The 19397-nt window shown below is 41.3% G+C and overlaps 1 protein-coding gene across 1 annotated transcript in view; it reads left to right on the top strand.

Moving 5' to 3' along the window:
- LOC128979901 (mothers against decapentaplegic homolog 2-like) overlaps positions 1-19095 on the top strand; it is a 39083-nt gene extending 19988 nt beyond the window's left edge. The window contains exons 5-11 of the mRNA XM_054398298.1: positions 102-236; positions 2737-2811; positions 4092-4145; positions 5144-5356; positions 7106-7243; positions 9163-9307; positions 18972-19095. Of these exons, the coding sequence (XP_054254273.1) occupies positions 102-236; positions 2737-2811; positions 4092-4145; positions 5144-5356; positions 7106-7243; positions 9163-9307; positions 18972-19095 (884 nt within the window). The remainder of the gene's footprint in view (positions 1-101; positions 237-2736; positions 2812-4091; positions 4146-5143; positions 5357-7105; positions 7244-9162; positions 9308-18971) is intronic.
- Positions 19096-19397: the final 302 nt, after the last annotated feature.

Genomic DNA, 19397 nt, shown 5'->3' with positions numbered 1-19397 from the left:
ATAAGAAATTGTTAGATTACTTAGATTTTTGTTTTTCCTTTTAGTTCACAGAAGTGTATATTTTGAGGATCTTACTACTGCATTGAATTTTGCTTTTCCAGTCTTGCCTCCTGTACTAGTGCCACGGCACACTGAAATTCTAATGGAGCTTCCGCCTCTCGATGACTATACCCATTCCATTCCTGAAAACACTAACTTTCCATCTGGAATTGAACCACAGAGCAATTACATACCAGGTATTTTCTTAACTCCCACTGTAAACAATATATTTAACATTGTACTACTGGAGCAAAGATGGTAATTTCATCCTCCTAAGTGATCAAAGTAATTGAAAGATGCACCAATAAATTAAATCTAGTTGATTTCATGTATTAACTTCGGTGGAAATACCTGAACACTGTTGTTTGCAGAATACATTCCTGTGTGAAACCATATTGCTGTGGTTTCACAATAGCTTACTTAGTTTCAATAGCTTATATAAGATTCAGAATGCTAATGAGTAAAAAGTAGACCTTCACCTTATGCTTTAATCTTGTTTTACAAATATATAGAGGTTGTCAAATGCTGTCTGTTGGAGATTGAGTAGTAAACTTTAAGTTGTAAACCAGTGATTTAAAAAGTGTTTTGATCCATAGTTTACAATTGATCAAGGTCTGCTTTGTGTATTTGTTACTATCATGCACATACAGTTTTGTCTTTTTAGTGTGAAAGAACAAACTAACAATATTAATCTCTTAAAGAATTCCTTTTTCCCCTCTGCCTCTTCCCCACCCCAAAACAAATACCAAGATTAATCTGCTACAGTGCATCTGAAATCCTGTACCCTTACTGAAACATAAAGTCAGTGACCTTTGTTTCCTTCTCCAACTTCCTGTTTCCTATCTCTTCAGGAAGATGCCTGGAATGTAAAACCAAGCAAAGCTGAAGTTTTCTCATAAATGTGTAACAGAGCTATGTTAAGAACAAGCTGAAAATTCAGATCTGTACTCTCTTGATGAATGACTGCCTTGAAACTCAAATATATGCAATATACAAATTGTATCTATGTCTTAAACAGGATGTTGCTTGTGTTTTCTTTAAATGTATCCAAGAATTGAAAAGGCACCAAAAATTTTCAATTAATTTCATCTCATCTGTTTAATTTGTGCCACATTTGTTTCCACCTAGATACAGCAGATCTTTAAAGAGCAATTTAAGATATCAGAAATCGGTGTTGCTTTCTTATGTATACTTTTTTTTTTACTCAGTCTGAGGGCTTTTGATAGCATTTGCAAACAACTTACTGAAAAGCCACCATTTGAAAATCCAGTGCTATGGAAACGAGCTAAAGCAAATAGAGAGTTATTTGCAGGAAATCTGTTCAAGGTGATTGTGGGTATTCACATGATCTTTAAATGTTTATGCAGTTTAACCGCACCTTGCCTCCTCTTTTTCACTGACACCCTCCTGTTGTATTCATATCATGGCATCTTACTTTGACCTCTCTAACTTAATCTTGAATACTTGGGTAGGTTCTGATAAATCTTGTGTGTCTTGACAGCATGCTTCAGAGAGTCATTTTCTTTAGCAGTAGCCCAGACTGAAAACCATGGTAGTTTTACACTGTGATACTGTTTTAGTACTTAGTCTATAGAGAGGTTGGTTTCACCTACAGCTGGGAAGATGACAATTGTGAGGGTGCAGGATGGCCTTTGAGGCTGTATGTTCCCTTTCAGTTTATGGATGTGCCGAGCTGCATTGTCCAAACTTCTGGCAGCATTCAGGCTCTGCTAAGAATTTTTCATGTCACACTTGTGTATTTATTTCCAGCTGTGGTGGTGTTCAACCTCTGACTCTAAAACAGTATTAATAGTACTGGGTGGAGGAAATCATCTCTGTTCAGACAGACTAGATATGGAAAATACTCTGTGCCAAAGATCCTAGATTAGCAACTGGAAACAGGAGGCATGGGTTGAATTGGAAATGATTGAAGTTCAAGAAGGACAAGCATAGAGTCCTGCACCTGGGGAGGAATAATCCCATGCACCAATACAGGTTAGGGATTGACTTGCTGGAAAGCAGCTCTGCACAGAAGGACCTGGGAGTCCTGGTGGACAACAAGTTCACTATGTGTGAGCAATGTGCCCTTATGGCCAAGAAGGCAAATGGTATTCTGGGGTGCATTAAGAAGAGTGTGGATGGCAGGTCATGGGAGGTTCTCCTCCCCCTCTACTCTGCCCTTGTGAGGCCATACCTGGAGTATTGTGCCCAGTTCTGGGCTCCCCAGTTCAAGAGAAACAGAGATCTACTGGAGACAGTCCAATGGAGGGACACAAAGATGATTAGGGAACTGGAATATCTCTCTGACAAGGAGAAGCTGAGAGACGTGGGGCTCTTTATGTGAAAGCTGTTGATCACAATTGCAAAATTGTTACTTGTTGTAATGAAAGTGTCTTGTCTTAAATGGAACAAACAAGGATTATCTGTTCATTATACAACATATTTGAGCAATTGACCAGTATACAAGAGATGATACATTTACGTAAACAATAAGGCAGGTAATGGGTTTGAAGTCCAACTGGAAGGGAAAAAGGACAGCAAAATGAAATTATAATTCAATGTTCAGGTATCACGGAGCTCGTGAAGACTTGAGGACAAAACCCCCAAATGCTAAATCTTACAGATTTCTCTAGTTCTTGAATCTGTAGGTGGATTTTGTTTGGTTTGTTGTTTGTTTTGTTTTTTTTTTTTTGACAGAAACACCACCTCCAGGATATATCAGTGAAGATGGAGAAACAAGTGACCAGCAGTTGAACCAAAGCATGGATACAGGTAAAATTTATTTTTTCACTACTTTGAAGACTTGGGATTGCTAGTTGTGATCCCTCTCCATAACATCATGAATTCAACCCAAAGGATGATGCCAGTAGTACAATGTGGTGTTTTCTGTTTAAAATATCACTTTCAGTCTTTTGTGAACAAAGTAATATTTTGCTATGGGAATGCTTTTAAAACATTTTGTACCACATTAAGTACATTTGTTTTGTTACAAAAGCATGCAGGTCTAATTAAGTCTTCATCAGAAAGCCTGAAAATAGATTTTAATAGTTGACTGGCTTCATCCTACCCCTATCTAACTTTACCTTCTGGAAACAGGGTCATTGAACCAAAATATATGTTGACCTAAACAAGTTACAGAAATGCTGCATTGAGAACTTGTCTCTGAACTCTGACAACCTTATCGCTCCTGCCATATTTCAAATTAATTCTTGTATGGAATGCTATATTGAAAGAGTACTAGAAACAATAAGCATTTGTGACTTCGTATGAAAGGGTTTCTAGATAATATGGTTGGCCCTAGACTTTGACAAAGCACAGTTAATGTGCTGGATAAGAACCTCCTGCTATGTGCTAGCAGACTTGAGTGTGTGTTTGGTTATCTAATGTTAGCAACTTTTTCAGTTAATTGGAATTGACTACACTAGTTTCTGTAAGAACTGCAATATTTTTCCACTATGTGACAATAAAGACCTTAATTTTAAAAGCCTGAAATCAGCAGTCCCTGTAGCAATGTTCCTGTGCAAAGCCTCTCTGTATTTTGCCTACTTGTGCACAAATTATGTTGGAGAGTTCATGTTTTTCTGAGTTTTTTTCCTTCCTCTTTCCAGGAAAGAATAATTTCCTCAAACGAGGAAATCCAGCTTGTTCTTTTCTAGAGATAAACCCTCTCCTTTGAGAACAGAGGGATAATATCTTGATTGCCTCCTCCACTTTTTCTTAGATTTTTTTTCACAGAATTTGGAAAAGTTGTCATTAATTTCTCACTGGAGAAGCATATAAATAGTTATGTTCAGAGTGTGCATGAAGTAATAATATTTTAGTGCACTAAGATATTAATTCTGTCTTTACAAGGAGAGTTAGTTTCCTAGGAGTCTGGAAAATTAAATGTAATTTTAATTCAGAATAAGCATGTGACATGCTGGAAAACTGTAGGATTTCTGAGGTTTCTTATTCCAGAAAATGTTAATATAAAACTATATCTAGATATTCATCGTACCCATCTGAAATAACAAGAATCATTTGCTCTGAAATAATCTGTATTGCTTCAACAGGATCTCCAGCAGAGCTGTCTCCTAGTACTCTTTCCCCAGTTAATCATAGCTTGGGTAAGCTGGAAATACTTTTAGTATGAAATGCACTTTAAAAAAGTAAGAGCTGTATTAGGGGGAAACTATTGGGTTGACTTCTTCATGATAAACCATAACAGGGCTGGGTTAATAACTTGTTAATAACTATTTCTGTAACTGTTGAGCTTCTAGCAAAGAGAAAGAATGAAATGATTGTATGTGCAGGAATAACATTTATAAAATAAAAAGTTTAAACGACGTTAGCCTATCCATAGTGCTGTCCAGACTTGCTGTCTCCCTTGTATGTGTGTTCTGCTGCTCTTCTCATGTACTGTTTCACCTGTGACCACAACACTATTATTGATCCTGCATTAGTTGCCCACCTGCTTTGTTCAGGTGCTGCTGCTGTGTGTCTGTAAAAATGTCTTGGGAAGATAAAATTACCTTGGGCTCATTTGAGGAACGGTTACAGGAAAATGCAGTTCAGAACGCTAAGTAATTAGGGTAGGTAAAAAGGGGAAGCAGTGCAGGAAAAGCTGAAGATGCACAGGGAAGAAGCTGAGCTCTAGGAGGGGAGAGTAAAAGTAGCTTAGAGCTGCCTTTAGATAGAGAGAGTATAATAGTGTAATACAAGGGAATATTATTTTTTTTTCCTTTGTGTGGTTCAATGTTTGATAGTTTCATCTTTTCTTTAATGTTGCCAAGATTATTGTAAGTTATAAAAAGACAACACAAATGTCTCAATATCCAGCATTCACAGTAACATTAGTTTAATCATTTCACCAAGCAAAATGAAAGTGCTGAAATACATGAGCTGTGGCCAGATTAGATCACTTCTTTCCCTCCTTCCCTTGTGTGGAATATTGAATTCCATTCTGTTTACTGGGGTAGGTAAAAGTGACAGCAAGCAAAATATAATTTGAGTAGTTTGAGGAGACTATCACTGTCATTTCTGGAAGAAACAAATAGCAGGGCAGATAGATTTAGTTTCAGCCTCACATTCTGTGTTAAGCTTATTTAAAATTTTTTTTTTTTAGACTTGCAACCAGTTACTTACTCGGAGCCTGCATTTTGGTGTTCAATAGCATATTATGAATTGAATCAAAGAGTGGGAGAAACCTTCCATGCATCACAGCCTTCCCTGACTGTAGATGGCTTTACAGATCCATCGAATTCAGAACGATTTTGTCTGGGTCTGCTTTCCAATGTAAACAGAAATGCTACAGTGGAAATGACAAGGCGACACATAGGTAAAAATCTCTGGTCTTTTAAACATTTAATTTCATTTTTGCCATTAAATTATCTGGAATGATCATGTAGGATTGGCAGATCTGTGTGTTAGGATCCTTTCACCCTTGTGCAGCCAGCCATTAAACTTCTCTCAAGACTTACAAAGGAGAGCTTGGTCTCTTTTGCTGAGGACAGAAGTGGAAAAGCACAGAGGTCACCACTTCTGAAATATAGCAGTTTGTGTCACAGCCAGTTGCAATTGGGAAGAGGCATAGTGATGACTGAAGTTGAAAGGAGATGCTTTTCTTCAATCAGTAGTCACTAAGTTGATGGCAGCAGCAGTCACACAGCTGTGAGACTGAGAGTGACACAGGAGGAAGCCACTCAACTGTATGGGATTTCTGTTGCTTGTGTTACTATTCTTTGCCTTCTGGAAAAAGATGATGCACCAAAGCATCCCAGAGGGTAGGTTTTTGGCTTTCAGGTTCCTCGTTGGATCACTTCGCCTTGGGTAGCATTTATATTCAGAGTTGCTTATAATTGAAATTTAAGCTTTAATTACAAAATATCAACATGTTGCTTAGTTTATTCTAATTTATAAAATGCAGAATGGGCATTGATAGTACTTCTTGAATTCTTTTCTGAAATGGGAAAAGCTACCATTGAGATAACATGATGATTTTCTCTGTAATGATTAGTAAATATTGTTTTCCACAATGTAGCATCTTGGCTTTAAATTCTTCAATAAACTACTTATTTTATTTTATGGATTCTTTTATTTAGCAACATTCACAAGATATTTTTTCTTTTACTTTTAGTAAAAAGGCTATACTTTTTTAGTAGAACCTTCTGACTCCCTCTATGCCAAATCCAAATACTTGTCTAATAAAATTTTAGATGTACAAAAGCTCAGTCTATGCATGTGCTGACTGATCAACAGTCAGTAATAAGGAAAAGCAAAAATGTAAGGAGCTCTCACTTTTTTTTATAGAGCACCTCAAAGTTTGTTTGAAAATCAATTTTAAAGAAAAAGAGGTACAGAAACTATGGCCTTTGAAGGACCTGTTCATTATAAATAGTTTTCTTGGGAAAATCAATTGCACATTACTTATTTTACTTCTGCTAGAAATAACCCATAGATTTTATTTCCACTTAGAGAGATAAGAAGATCACAAAAGAATTTCTTATATTTCTTATGAGCTTTTTTTTTTGAATAGGACTAAATGAATTCCCGTTGTTTTTTGCCAAAGTAGTACAGAGGTATACATTGAGTTGTGAAATATTGTTGGATGCGTGTAAGCGGAGAGTGTTGATGGTGGTATACTTGTGTTTTCTGCTTTTACCATAGTGGCCTGTGCCACTTCACATACACAACTTCAATATTAGCACAATGTTTAATTCTGTTGAATATAATCTTTTAATTTAAATGTTGGTATTTCTTTAACCGAAAAATTTATTTGGTAATGAATACAACTTTCTCACTTGGATTTAGTTACAAGTCATTACATGGCTAGAAAATTCTGTCTTGCTCTTGACCAAAAATTTTTCTGCTTCTCCTTCAAACATTGTGTGTTTGTGGGGGACAAATGCAAATTAATCGTGTTTTGCTCCTACTACAGCTTGAGACCCAGCAGTGTGGTCCTGTAAACAACTGATTTCTGTTTCTGTTGTAAAGAAAAAACTTGACCATCTCTGAACCAAAATTCTTGCTTGTTTGTTACTCTGCTTGAGTCATATCATAACTGTAGTTCCTTTGAATTTTGCTACAGGAAGAGGAGTACGTCTTTATTACATTGGTGGAGAAGTCTTTGCTGAGTGCCTAAGCGATAGTGCGATTTTTGTCCAGAGCCCCAACTGTAATCAAAGATATGGCTGGCATCCTGCAACCGTGTGCAAAATTCCACCAGGTTAGTAGCCTACCAAAGGTCTCACGTCAAAATTATCCAGTGAATGTATTTATTGGAATTCAACCTTGCAAGGGGGGTCAAGGGACAACAGAAAGGGCTTTGTCAAATACATTGCAGGAAAAACTAACACTAGAGGCAGTGTAGGCCCACTGTTGAATGAGATGGGTGCCTTTGTGACAGGGGATATAAAGAAGGTGGAATTACTAAATGCCTTCTTTGTCTCCATCTATATTGCTGGAAACTGTCCTCAGAAGCCCCAGACCCCTGAGGCCCCAGAGGAAGACATGGCAAAGGAGGAGTTTTCCTTGGTTGATGAGGACTGGGTTGATGAGGACTGGGTTAGGGAACAGTTAAGTAATGTGGACATCCATAAATGCATGGGTACTGATGGCATGTACCAGCAGGTGCTGAGGGAGCTGGCTGTCTCCCACAGCATCCTTGCAGGTAAGCTGAGGCAGTGTGGTCTGGATGATCAGGTAGTGAGGTGGATTGAGAACTGGTTGAAGGGAAGAAGTCAGAGAGTTGTGGTCAATGGGATGGAGTCTAGTCGGAGGCCTGTATCTAGTGGAGTCCCTCAGGGGTCAGTACTGGGACCAGTACTATTCAATATAATTCATCGACGACCTGGATGAGGGAACAGAGTGCACCATCAGCAAGTTTGCCGACGACATAAAAATGGGTGGAAGGGATGACACACCAGAGGGTTGTGCTGCCATTCAGCGAGACTTAGGCTGGAGAGTTGGGCAGGGAGAAATTTAATGAAATTCAACAAAGGCAGGTGTAGAGTCTTGCACCTGGGAAAGAACAACCCCATGTGCCAGTATAGGTTGGGGACTGAGCTGCTGGAGAGCGAAGGGGAAAAGGACCTGGGGGTCCTAGTGGATGGAAGGTTGACCATGAGCCAGCAATGTGCTCTTGTGGCCAAGGCCAAAGCCATTCTGGGGTGTATTAGAAGGGGTGTGGTCAGTAGGTTGAGAGGTTCTCCTTCCCCTCTATTCTGCCCTGGTGAGGCCACATCTGGTATATTGTGTCTAGTTCTGGGTCCCTCATTTCAAGAGGGACAGGGAACTGCTTGAAAGAGTCCGGCGCAGAGCCACAAAAATGATTAAGGGAGTGGAACATCTTCCTTATGAGGAGACACTGAGGGAGCTGGGGCTCTTTAGTTTGGAGAAGAGGAGAGTAAGGGGTGACCTCATTCACGTTTATAAATATGTAAAGGGTGAGTGCCAAGAAGATGAATCCAAGCTCTTCTTGGTGATGCCCAATGACAGAACAAGGGGCAATGGGTGGAAGTTGAGGCATAGGAAGTTCCATGTAAACATAAGGAAAATTTTTTTTTCTCTGTGAGGGTGACAGAACAGTGGAACAGGCTGCCCAAGGGGATTGTGTAGTCTCCCTCTCTGGAAGTATTCAAAATCCACCTGGATGCATTCCTGTGTGATCTGGTATAGGTGATCCTGCTCTGGCAGGGGGGTTGGACTAGATGATTTTTCGAGGTCCTTTCCAACCCCTAATATTCTGTGATTCTGTGCGCACTCATGAAGTTCAACAAGGGCAAGTGTAGATTCCTACACCTCAGGAGGAATAACCCCATGAACCAATACAGATTACGGATTGACCTCCTGAAAAGCAGCTCTGCACAGAAGGATCTGGGATTCCTGGTGGACAAGTTCGCCATGAGCCAGCAATGTGCACTCATGGCCAAGAAGGCAGATGGTATTCTGGAATCCAATAAGAAGAGCGTGGACAGCAGGTCAAGGGACTAGATGATTTTTCCTTTCCAACCCCTAACATTCTGTGATTCTGTGTTTCTGTGATTTGCTTTACTTTTGATAATTTATTCATGGTTTCAGGCTTCTGTGTAGCACACAAAAGTATTAATTGATTGTGTCCTTTTTGACTTTTTTTTTTCTTTTTAGGATGCAATCTAAAAATCTTTAATAACCAAGAATTTGCTGCTCTTCTGGCTCAATCTGTCAATCAGGGTTTTGAAGCAGTTTATCAGCTTACGAGAATGTGTACCATAAGAATGAGTTTTGTTAAAGGATGGGGAGCTGAATACAGGTAAGAAAAAAACCTTTTCTTTAAATCTCTTCTTTCACTAATACACCATTTCTCTTTGGCTTGAAAAACATACAGGCTTCTTACTGTTATTGTAAGCATTCTGTCTGGAAGCTGAACACGTTTTCTTTTTTGTCCCCTTCAGCTATGTAGCTCCTAAGTCATAGAGACCAGTAAACTGATTTTAGTATTGCATTGACATCAACTGTTGAGCAAGGAATGTCATCAGAGTTCCATTTCCTCACTCGCTCTTCCTTGCTTATTATGGCCAAATCACTGACAACATCTAGAAGTTTCCCAGTTTATGCTATGAGATTATTTGCTGTTTGTTAGTGTGGCAGTTTGGGCTGGGTGCCCCCTGCCACTGCTGCATGAGATACACCTCTGGTGTCCTGGGTGCCCGCCCAATAGGGGTGGACACAGGAAACGGTGTATTTCTACCCATAAGTCCTGCTCCCTATAAAGCCATCTGCAGAGTCATTCTCTTGCTCTTTCTTCCCTCTCTGCTCCCATGGGAGATGTCCTCTCTTATCGGGTAATGCCGGGGGAGTATCTCAGGTCTCTTAGGCCTGACTAGGCCTAATGCCAGGAGGAGAATGGAGGGGGGGGGCAGTCTCAGACCTGGCCAGCCTGAGACATGCCTAGCAGTGGGAGGGGGGGGGAAGGAAGAGCCCTGGGGGTTTGGGTAGACCCTCAGGTGGGAGGAGGGAAGGATTGGGAAACCTCTGGGTACTATGTAAAGGGACTCTGTATGCTTTAGGATGTTCTTTGCCACTATGCTGTGTAGTTTTTCTGTAGTTTCACCAATTGCTTTTCCATTTAAACTTTCCATCACTCTCCAATCCGTTTGCGTGTGTCATTCTTTTGTCCCTTTCGGGGCAAGAGATGTTCTGGCTGGCCTCAAACCAGCACAGTTAGACATGCAGTCATTTTGATCTCTGTTCTGTTCTTTTTTGGAGTATGAGTTCATTAGGTTGCAATGTGGGATGCAGTTGATAGTACCCAACAGAAAGAATTGGAGTTATTTGGAATGTATTCTTCAGAATAAAACAGCTGGAGAACACTCATTTAAGGGATGGCAAATGTTCTGTAACTTGTAGTAGAAAGACTTTGTAGGAGTAAGATGACTATGTAGTAAAACTGCTAAAACCAGGTTTTTGAATGGAAAAAATAATTTGGGAAGAAAAGAGACTTCTAACTGAGCAGTATTAAAGATTACATTATTTTAGAGAGCTAGAGATGTAATTTTAAACAAGCTCCTTAAACTTCTATAGAAATATACAATGAAAGAATAAAGTCTGACATATCAATACTCTATTGTAATGCATAATGATTTATTTTTAAATCATATAATTTCTGAGGTTGAATAATGTCATGTAGGCTCCTAGGGGTTTGATTCCTTTATCTGCTCTCGAAATACATATGTAAATAGCAGCTTCAGTACATCGGGGAGGCATCTTGGCTAAATTAAGCCAGTTTCGTAGAAGCCTAATTGGATGAAATGAGAAATTTGAGTAATGGAATAAATTGGTTCCTCTTTGTTAGCAAGAGGTACATAAGAAATAATCTGGCTTAAGTTTTGGCTCAAATGGAGTATGTATACACTTACACATAATTAAATGCAACATTCAAATCAAAACAGAAGAAAGACTTTAGTCAGATTATATGGAGACAACTTGAAGTGAATGGAGTTTAAGTGCTGGATTAAAATAATGTGGAGGCTTTTGGTAAAGTTATTTCTAAGGAGGGAAAATGTTGGTTGTTAGTAGTCTATAAACCATTCAGAGACCATAAGGCTGAAAAAGTTGCAGTGGAAATACTGCCAGAACAGTACAGAAACCGATTACTGGCATAATATTGAACTAGTTTCTTTACATCTCTAATTAAGATGATTGTAATAAATTATTGATGAGCAAAACTTGTATGTTATGCTGTAGTTGTGATTAAAGCAAGAAGAGGTTGTTCCTTCAAATACAACCTTAAATTTAAATGAATGTAGTCTGAATTATGAAAATAGTCCAGGAAGCGCTATTGTAATATGATGGGTTGAAAATTTCCTCCCCAACATTAAATTTGCCAGACCAGCTCAGTTGGAAGCAAATGGAAGCTGTATTTACAAGCAAAACTACAATCTACAATGAAATGCAATGAATATGTCCAAAATATCCAGTATTTACAATATTTAAAGGTATTAATAAACAGCATGAGGACCTCCCTGGCCAAGGACCAGGGGAGCTGAAACAGCTTCTCTATCCCTGCCTCCCCCTTACCCCCCTGTACAAATAGGACAAGAGACAGAAGCAGAGAAGTTAATACCAGTCAAAACGATGCAGCCAAGGTCAAGCAGAAGTTAGTCTCTCCCAGAGCGAAGAATCAAGAAGAGAGAGAGATTGTTTTGGGAACCAAATCTTATGGTAGATATCTCTCCAATGGGATTGTTTAGAATTATCGCTATTTTCCTTTTTACACTCAATAGTGATTTATTTAGATTTTACCACTTTCTGTTCTAGATCTGTGGAAAAATTTTAAAGCATAGCCTAAAACTACCAATGCACTGTAAAATCCATTATGTCAAAAACGTTTCTCATACAACAGTCTTTGGCAAAGACAAATCATTACTTAAATTTTAAGTATGCAGATATGCAAGGTGATAGATTTTATAACCTTGGTAAACAAAATAGCTTATAGCTTTTTGCTTAATACACATTGAATTGAATTGAGGATGGTAGTAGAAGCACAGAAGAGGCTTCTACAGCTATATAAACCAGAAAAGGAAGGTTAAAGAAAAAGTACCCCCTGATGAGCAACAGCGGTGAACTAGTAACAATGGACAAGGAGAAGGCTGAGATTCTCAACAACTTCTTTGCCTCAGTCTTCACTGGCAACCCCTCTCCTCATGGCTCTCATGTTGATGGCCCACAGGATGGAGACCAGGGAGACAAAGTCCCTCCCACAGTAAGTGAAGACAAGGTGTATGACCATCTGAGGAACCTGAAGATATACAAGTCCATGGGACCTGATGAAATGCATCCCAGAGTCCTGAGAAAATTAGCTGATGTAGTTGCCAAGCCACTCTCCATGATATTTGAAAAGTCCTGGCAGTCAGATGAAGTCCCTGGTGACTGGAAGAAAGGAAACATGACACCCATTTTTCAAAAGGGTAGAAAAGAGGACTCTCAGAACTACCGACCTGTCAGCCTCACCTCCATGCCTGGGAAGATCATGGAACAGATCCTCCTAGATGCCATGCTAAGGCACGTGGAGAACAGGCAGGTGATTCAAGACAGCCAGCATGGCTTTACTAGGGGCAAATCCTGCCTGACCAACCTAGTGGCTTTCTGTGATGAAGTGACTATGTCAGTGGATAACTGTAACAGTGTGAGAGCTGAAATCCCCCTCCCACACCGTCAATAACCAGGCTAGCTCAGTCTGGAAGCAAATGAATGCAAAACTATAATCTATGATGAAATGCAATGAATATGTACAAATATACACTATTCACAACATTCACAAATATGTACAATCAACAGAAAAACACAACCCAGCCCCCTTTGCTTCCCCCAAAGGGCCTTCCCCAAGGGCCCTCCCCCTCAGCCAGAAGGAATCCCCCCAGACCCCCCTGGCAGAAGGCAGAGTCAAGAAGCAGAGAGACTGTTAGACTTAGCTTGTCAAGGTCAGTGTGTTATCTTCAGCCAGAAAAGAAGCAGCAGCCAGACAGAAGCCGAGCAAGCCGAGAACTGCCCAACTCCCCAACCTTGTTTTGAGTAGTAGTTCTTAAACATTTCTACCTCTCCAATGGAAGTGTTTAGAATAATCATTATTTTGCTTTCTTACACCCAGTAGTGATTTATTTACATTCTTTCACTTTCTCTGCTTGAACTTTGCGAAGAAAAATTAAAAAGACAGTTTTAAACCATCACAATAAGAGACGACCTATGGATGTGATCTATCTGGACTTCTGCAAAGCCTTTGACACGGTTCCCCACAACATCCTATTTGCCAAGTTGGAGAGAGAGATTTGATGGGTGGACTGTTCAGTGGATAAGGAATTAGCTGGATGGTTGCATCGAGAGGGTAGCGCTGAATGGCTTGAAGTCCAGATGGAGAGCAGTGACAAGTGGTGTCCCTCATGGGTCTGTACTGGGACCTGTACTGTTTAATATTTATATCAATGAATGTGGTAGGTTGAGAGTACCCCCCAACTAATTGGAAATTACCCCCAGAGTAAATTTCCCCCAAAAAAACAAACTCAGCACCCAGAAGCAAAATGAAAGTTATATTTACAAACAGTAAGCTAAAATCTAGAAGTATAAAATGCAATGAATATGTACAAAATATATTTACATATATTTACAACTCAACAGTCCACGGGGACCATTAGCAATCTCCTCCCATCCCTCCCTTCCCAGTACCTCACGCACAGTAGTCAAAACAGAGATTATCTCACCTAGGCCACAGAGAGAGAGAAAAGTTGCAAGCAGAAGCAACAGAAGAAGAAAGAACTATCTGTGCAACCAAGTAGCAGCTATTCAGCAAATGAATGGAATGATATATATACCTATCAGTCATTATTGTTCTGTGTCCAATGGTAATTTATTTACCTTTTTTTTACTCTAAGTCTATGGAAAATCCCTACTCTTATTTTGCAATTAGGAACTAGGCTAAAGTTCCACCTTCAAACTATAACAATGCTATAGACAGTGGGATTGAGTGCACTATGAGCAAGTTTGCAGATGACACCAAGCTGAGTGGTGGTGTCCATATACCAGAGGGCTGGTATGTCATCCAGAGGGACCTGGACAAGCTGGAGGGGTGGGCCCAGGTGAACCTCATGAGGTTCAACAAGAGCAAGTGCAGAGTTCTGCAACTGGGCTGGAACAATCCTCGCTATCAATACAGACTAAGTGATAGAAAGCAGCCCTGTGGAAAAGGACTCGGTGCTGATGGATGAGAAGCTGGACATGAGCAGACAGTGTGCGCTTGCAGCCCAGAAGGCCAATCACATCCTGGGCTGCATCAAAAGATGCATTGCCAGCAGATCGAGTGAGGCGATTCTGCCACTTTGCTCTGGTGAGACCTCACCTGGAGTACTGCATCCAGGTCTGGAGCCCTCAATATAGGAAGGACATGGACCTGATGGAGCAGGTCCAAAGGAGGGCCACAAAAATGATCAGGGGGTTGGAGCACCTCTGCTATGAAGACACGCTGAGCTGGAGTTGTTCAGTCTGGAAAAGAGGAGGCTCCAGGAAGTCCTAATAGCGGCCTTTCAGTACCTGAAGGGGGCCTACAAGAAGGATGGAAAGAGACTGTTTACAAAGGCCTGTAGTGATGAAATCAGTCTCTCCAGAGAGGAGACAGAGGGAGGTAAACTAGAGTCAGTGGTGAAATCAGCAGCCCAGATGAAGTGCATGTGCACCAATGCATGCAGAATGGGTATCAAACAAGAGGAACTGGAAGCTTTGGTACACCAGGAAAACAATGATGTAGTCGCCATTACAGAAATGTGGTGGGATGATTCACATGACTGGAGCACTGCACTGGATGGTTATAAGCTCTTTAGGTGAGACAAGCAAGGGAGAAGAGGAGGAGGGGTGGTTCTGTATATTAGGGAATCTCTCGACACCAGAGACCTCGAGGTTAAGGATGAAAGGATTGAGTGCCTATGGGTTAAAATCAGAGGGAAGGCTAACAAAACTGACATCCTGGTTGGAGTCTGTTATAGACCACCCAACCAGGATGAAGAGGTAGATGAAGCATTCTAGAAGCAGCTGGAGGTCATCTCAAGATCGCCAGCCCTTGTTCTTGTGGGTGACTTTAACTTGCCAGATATCTGCTGGGAACTAAACACGGCAGAGAGGAGGCAGTCCAGAAGATGGTTAGAGTGTATGGAGGACAGCTTCTTGACACAGCTGTTATGTGAGCCTAACAGGGGTGAAGCCCTGCTTGACCCGCTGATCTCAAATAGAGAACGGCTGGTGAGGGGTGTGATGGTAGGAGGCTGTCTAGGGTGCAGTGATCATGAAATAGTGGAGTTTTCAATATGCAGGGAAACAAGGAGGAGCAACAACAAAACCCTTACTTTGGACTTCTGGAGGGCAGACTTATTTAAGCAACTAACCTGTAGAGTACCTTGGGAAGCAGCCCTTAAGAACAAATGGGTCCAGGATGGTTGGACCTACTTCAAACAGGAACTCTTGAAGGCACAGGAACAGGCGGTCCCAATGTGCTGAAAGATGAACCGACAGGGGAGGCGACCGGCCTGGATGGGCAAGCATCTTTTGAAGGAATTAAGGGGAAAAAAGAGGGGATATTGCCTTTGGAAAGGGGGGGAGGTAATTCCAGATATGTTTAAGGATGTTGTTAGATCATGTAGGAGAAAAATTAGAGAGACAAAAGCCCACTTAGAACTTAAACTGGCCACTGCTGTGAAAGACAATAAAACGTATTTTTAAACATATATTAATGTTAAAAAGAGGGGCAAGAAGAACCTCCACTCTTTATTGGACTTGGAGGGAAAGGCAGAGGTACTAAATACCTTATTTGCCACAATTTTCAACAGTAAGACAGGAGAGCTTCAGGATAACTGGCCTCTTGAGCCGGTTGATGGGGTCAGGGAGCAGTATAGTCCCCCTGAAATCCGTGAGGAAGCAGTTAGAGGCTTGCTGAGCCACTTGGATCCTCACAAGTCCATGGGACCGGATGGGATCCATCCTAGGGTACTGAGAGAATTGGCAGATGATCTTGCCAAGCCACTGTCCTTGCTCACTGGAGAGGTCCCAGATGACTGGAAGTTGGCCAATGTGATGCCCATCCACAAGAAGGGCCAGATGGAGGATTCTGGGAACTCCAGGCCTGTCAGCCTGACCTCAGTGCCAAGCAAGACTATGGAACAGGTTATCTTGAGGGCAACCACAGCACACCTGCAGGATGGCCAAGGGATCAGGCCTAGCCAACACAGATTCCGGAGGGGCAGGTCCTGCCTGACCAACCTGATCTCCTTTTATGACTGGGTGACCCACCTGGTGGATGTGGGGCAGGCTGTGGATGTAGTCTACCTGGACTTCAGCAAGGCCTTTGACACTGTCCTCCATAGCAAACTCCTGGACAAGCTGTCAGCCTGTGGCTTGGACAGGAACACTCTGCGCTGGGTTAAGAACTGGCTGGAGGGCTGGGCCCAGAGAGTGGTGGTGAATGGTGCCACTTCCAGCTGGCAGCCAGTCACTAGTGGTGTCCCCCAGGGATCAGTGTTGGGCCCCATCCTGTTTAATATCTTTATTGATGATATGGACAACAGGATTGAGTCCATCGTCAGTAAGTTTGCAGATGACACCAAGTTGGGGGCAGGTGTTGATCTGTTGGTGGGTAGGAGGGTTCTGCAGAGGGACCTTGACAGGCTGGACAGATGGGCAGAGTCCAACATGATTCAACACGTCCAAGTGCCGGGTTCTGCACTTTGGCCACAACGACCCCATGCAGTGCTACAGGCTGGGGACAGAGTGGCTGGAGAGCAGCCAGGCAGAAAGGGACCTGGGAGTACTGGTTGACAGCCGGCTGAACATGAGCCAACAGTGTGCCCAGGTGGCCAAGAAGGCCAATGGCATCCTGGCCTGCATCAGAAATAGCGTGGCCAGCAGGAGCAGGGAAATGATTCTTCCCCTATACTCGGCACTGGTTAGACCACACCTTGAGTTCTGTGTCCAGTTCTGGGCTCCTCAATTTAAGAAGGACATTGAGATACTTGAATGTGTCCAGAGAAGGTCAACAAGGCTGGTGAGAGGTCTGAAGCACAAACCCTATGAGGAGAGCTTGAGGGGCTGGGGTTGTTTAGCCTGGAGAAGAGGAGGCTCAGGGGAGACCTTATTGCTCTCTACAACTACCTGAAAGGACGTTGTAGACAGGTGGGGGTTGGTCTGTTCTCCCAGGCATCCAGTGGCAGAACAAGAGGACACAGTCTCAAGCTGTGCCTGGGGAAGTTTAGGCTTGAGGTGAGGAGAAAGATCTTCACAGAAAGAATGAATGGATGTGGCACTTGCAGCCATGTTAGGTATTAGGTGATAGGTTGGACTTGATGATCTCTGAGGTCTTTTCCAACCTGGTTGATTCTGTGATTCTGTGATAGGATGAGGGGCAATGGCATAGAAGAATCGATTTAGATTGGATGTTAGGAATGAGTTCTTTACCATGAGGGTAGTGGAACACTGGAACAGGTTGCCCGGGGAGGTGGTTGAATATCTCCCTGGAAATATTGAAAGTGAGGCTCAACAGGGCTCTGGGTAACCTGATCTAGTTGAGGATGCCTTTGCTTACTGCAGAGGGGGTTGGACTAGATGACCTTTGGAGGTCTCTTCCGACCCAGACCATTCTATGATTCTATAATTCAATGATTCTACAAGAGAAACACATTTTTTACTTAAATTGTTTCTGTGAGGATGTTACAGTACAACACAAAAGTGTAACATTACAGGAAATCGGAGGTAAAGTCTGGTATTCCTTTGAGATAGCATCAGTTAGCACAGTATAAACACACATTGTGTTTTGACATAGTGTTTCTGACAACATCTAGCAGTTTCCTTTTACATTTAACTTGTCAAATGGCTACAAAAAGCCAGAACTTATGATCACCATAGTATTGTGCTGTTTGGCCACACTGACAGTGCAGAGTCAAATGTCTCTATTCCATATTTCTCAGTAGTTGTCTACAAAATTCAAACCCAGTTATGCCTGCAGATGGTTGATCTACAGCTGCACACAGCTATGTGATGTGAACACCATGTTGGTTGGATGTCATAAATACACTAGCCAAAAAAGTCTTTTAAAATTTTATTGGGAATAAAGGCAAGCAAAGCAGCGTGCTGGGCTGAGAAAAAGGGACAAAAACACAGCAACAGCAATAGCTTTTTTTCCTTCTTGTATAGCTATCTCATTTACATAAACATGATTATGTTAAATAGAAGGCAGGGATATGACAATGAGTTCCCAGAATGTTCTGGGGTACTCGGGAGGAGGATGGGATCAAAGGATGAGGCAATCTTTCTCACAGAGTCCTGAAAAGCCTCCCACCTTAAACATGCACCATTCCCAAGGTTTCTTATCTGAAATCCACACATTCCAAGGCAGAGCCAGCACTGCTTTTATCTTTGGTCTGTCTGGTTAGAAGTCAGTTCGAGCTTTTTGAAAACAGCCCTTTGCGGTCTTTTAAAACAAGTTCCTTGAACTTCACTCCTAACTCATCTTTTGACACAAATCACATATTCTTATTAATATTATGAATATGAATAGCAATATTAATAACAATATTCATAACATTGGACAATCTTCAGTTTAAAATTTCTTTTTAGAAGTCTCTTGGTGTGGCACTTGAAGCAAATGCTGCAGTTCTTATTCACTGTAGCAGAATATTCTTGATGTATTGTGGACTAGTATGTGATTATCGATTTGTCTTATAGATGTGGGGTGTTTGGGTTGGTGGGGGTTTTTTTGCTTGTTTTGTGCAGCTTTTTTTCTTTCAAAGACTGTCTGAAAAAAAGCTTAGCAACACTTATGGTAGTGATTGCAGACTTTTATCTTTCCGTATAGTGCATATGAATGGAAACATATCTGATCATATGACTGAAAACTTTGTGGTAGCCAAAGCTACTGTCTGACTTTCCTATTCTTTATTTTCTAGACGGCAAACAGTAACAAGCACTCCATGCTGGATTGAACTTCATCTGAATGGACCTCTACAATGGTTGGACAAAGTATTGACTCAGATGGGCTCCCCTTCAGTGCGCTGCTCCAGCATGTCATAAAATTCCTTCCTCTGTTACCAGTGGGCTAAATATCAAGTCCAATCAACAGACATAATATAACAGCTTATCTGTCACAGTATGTGTGTGGTCCCCATGAACTGTTTACTATCTCAAAAGGTTTTGAAATGAAAAACAGCACTCGGTCTCATCAATTAAAGCACCTTTTGGATTCTGTTTCCTGTACTCTGATACTAGATGAAAATTTAGTGTATAGAAATACCTTCTTCAGAAAGAATGGACAGTTCTAAAGATTCTTAATGGTGTTTTTATTGGATATACATTTGAGTGTCCTAATGGTTTAT

This window comes from Indicator indicator (genome assembly GCF_027791375.1).
Source record: "Indicator indicator isolate 239-I01 chromosome W unlocalized genomic scaffold, UM_Iind_1.1 iindW_random_scaffold_51, whole genome shotgun sequence".
NCBI lineage: Eukaryota > Metazoa > Chordata > Aves > Piciformes > Indicatoridae > Indicator > Indicator indicator.
This window is presented reverse-complemented; position numbering and strand designations above follow the sequence as displayed.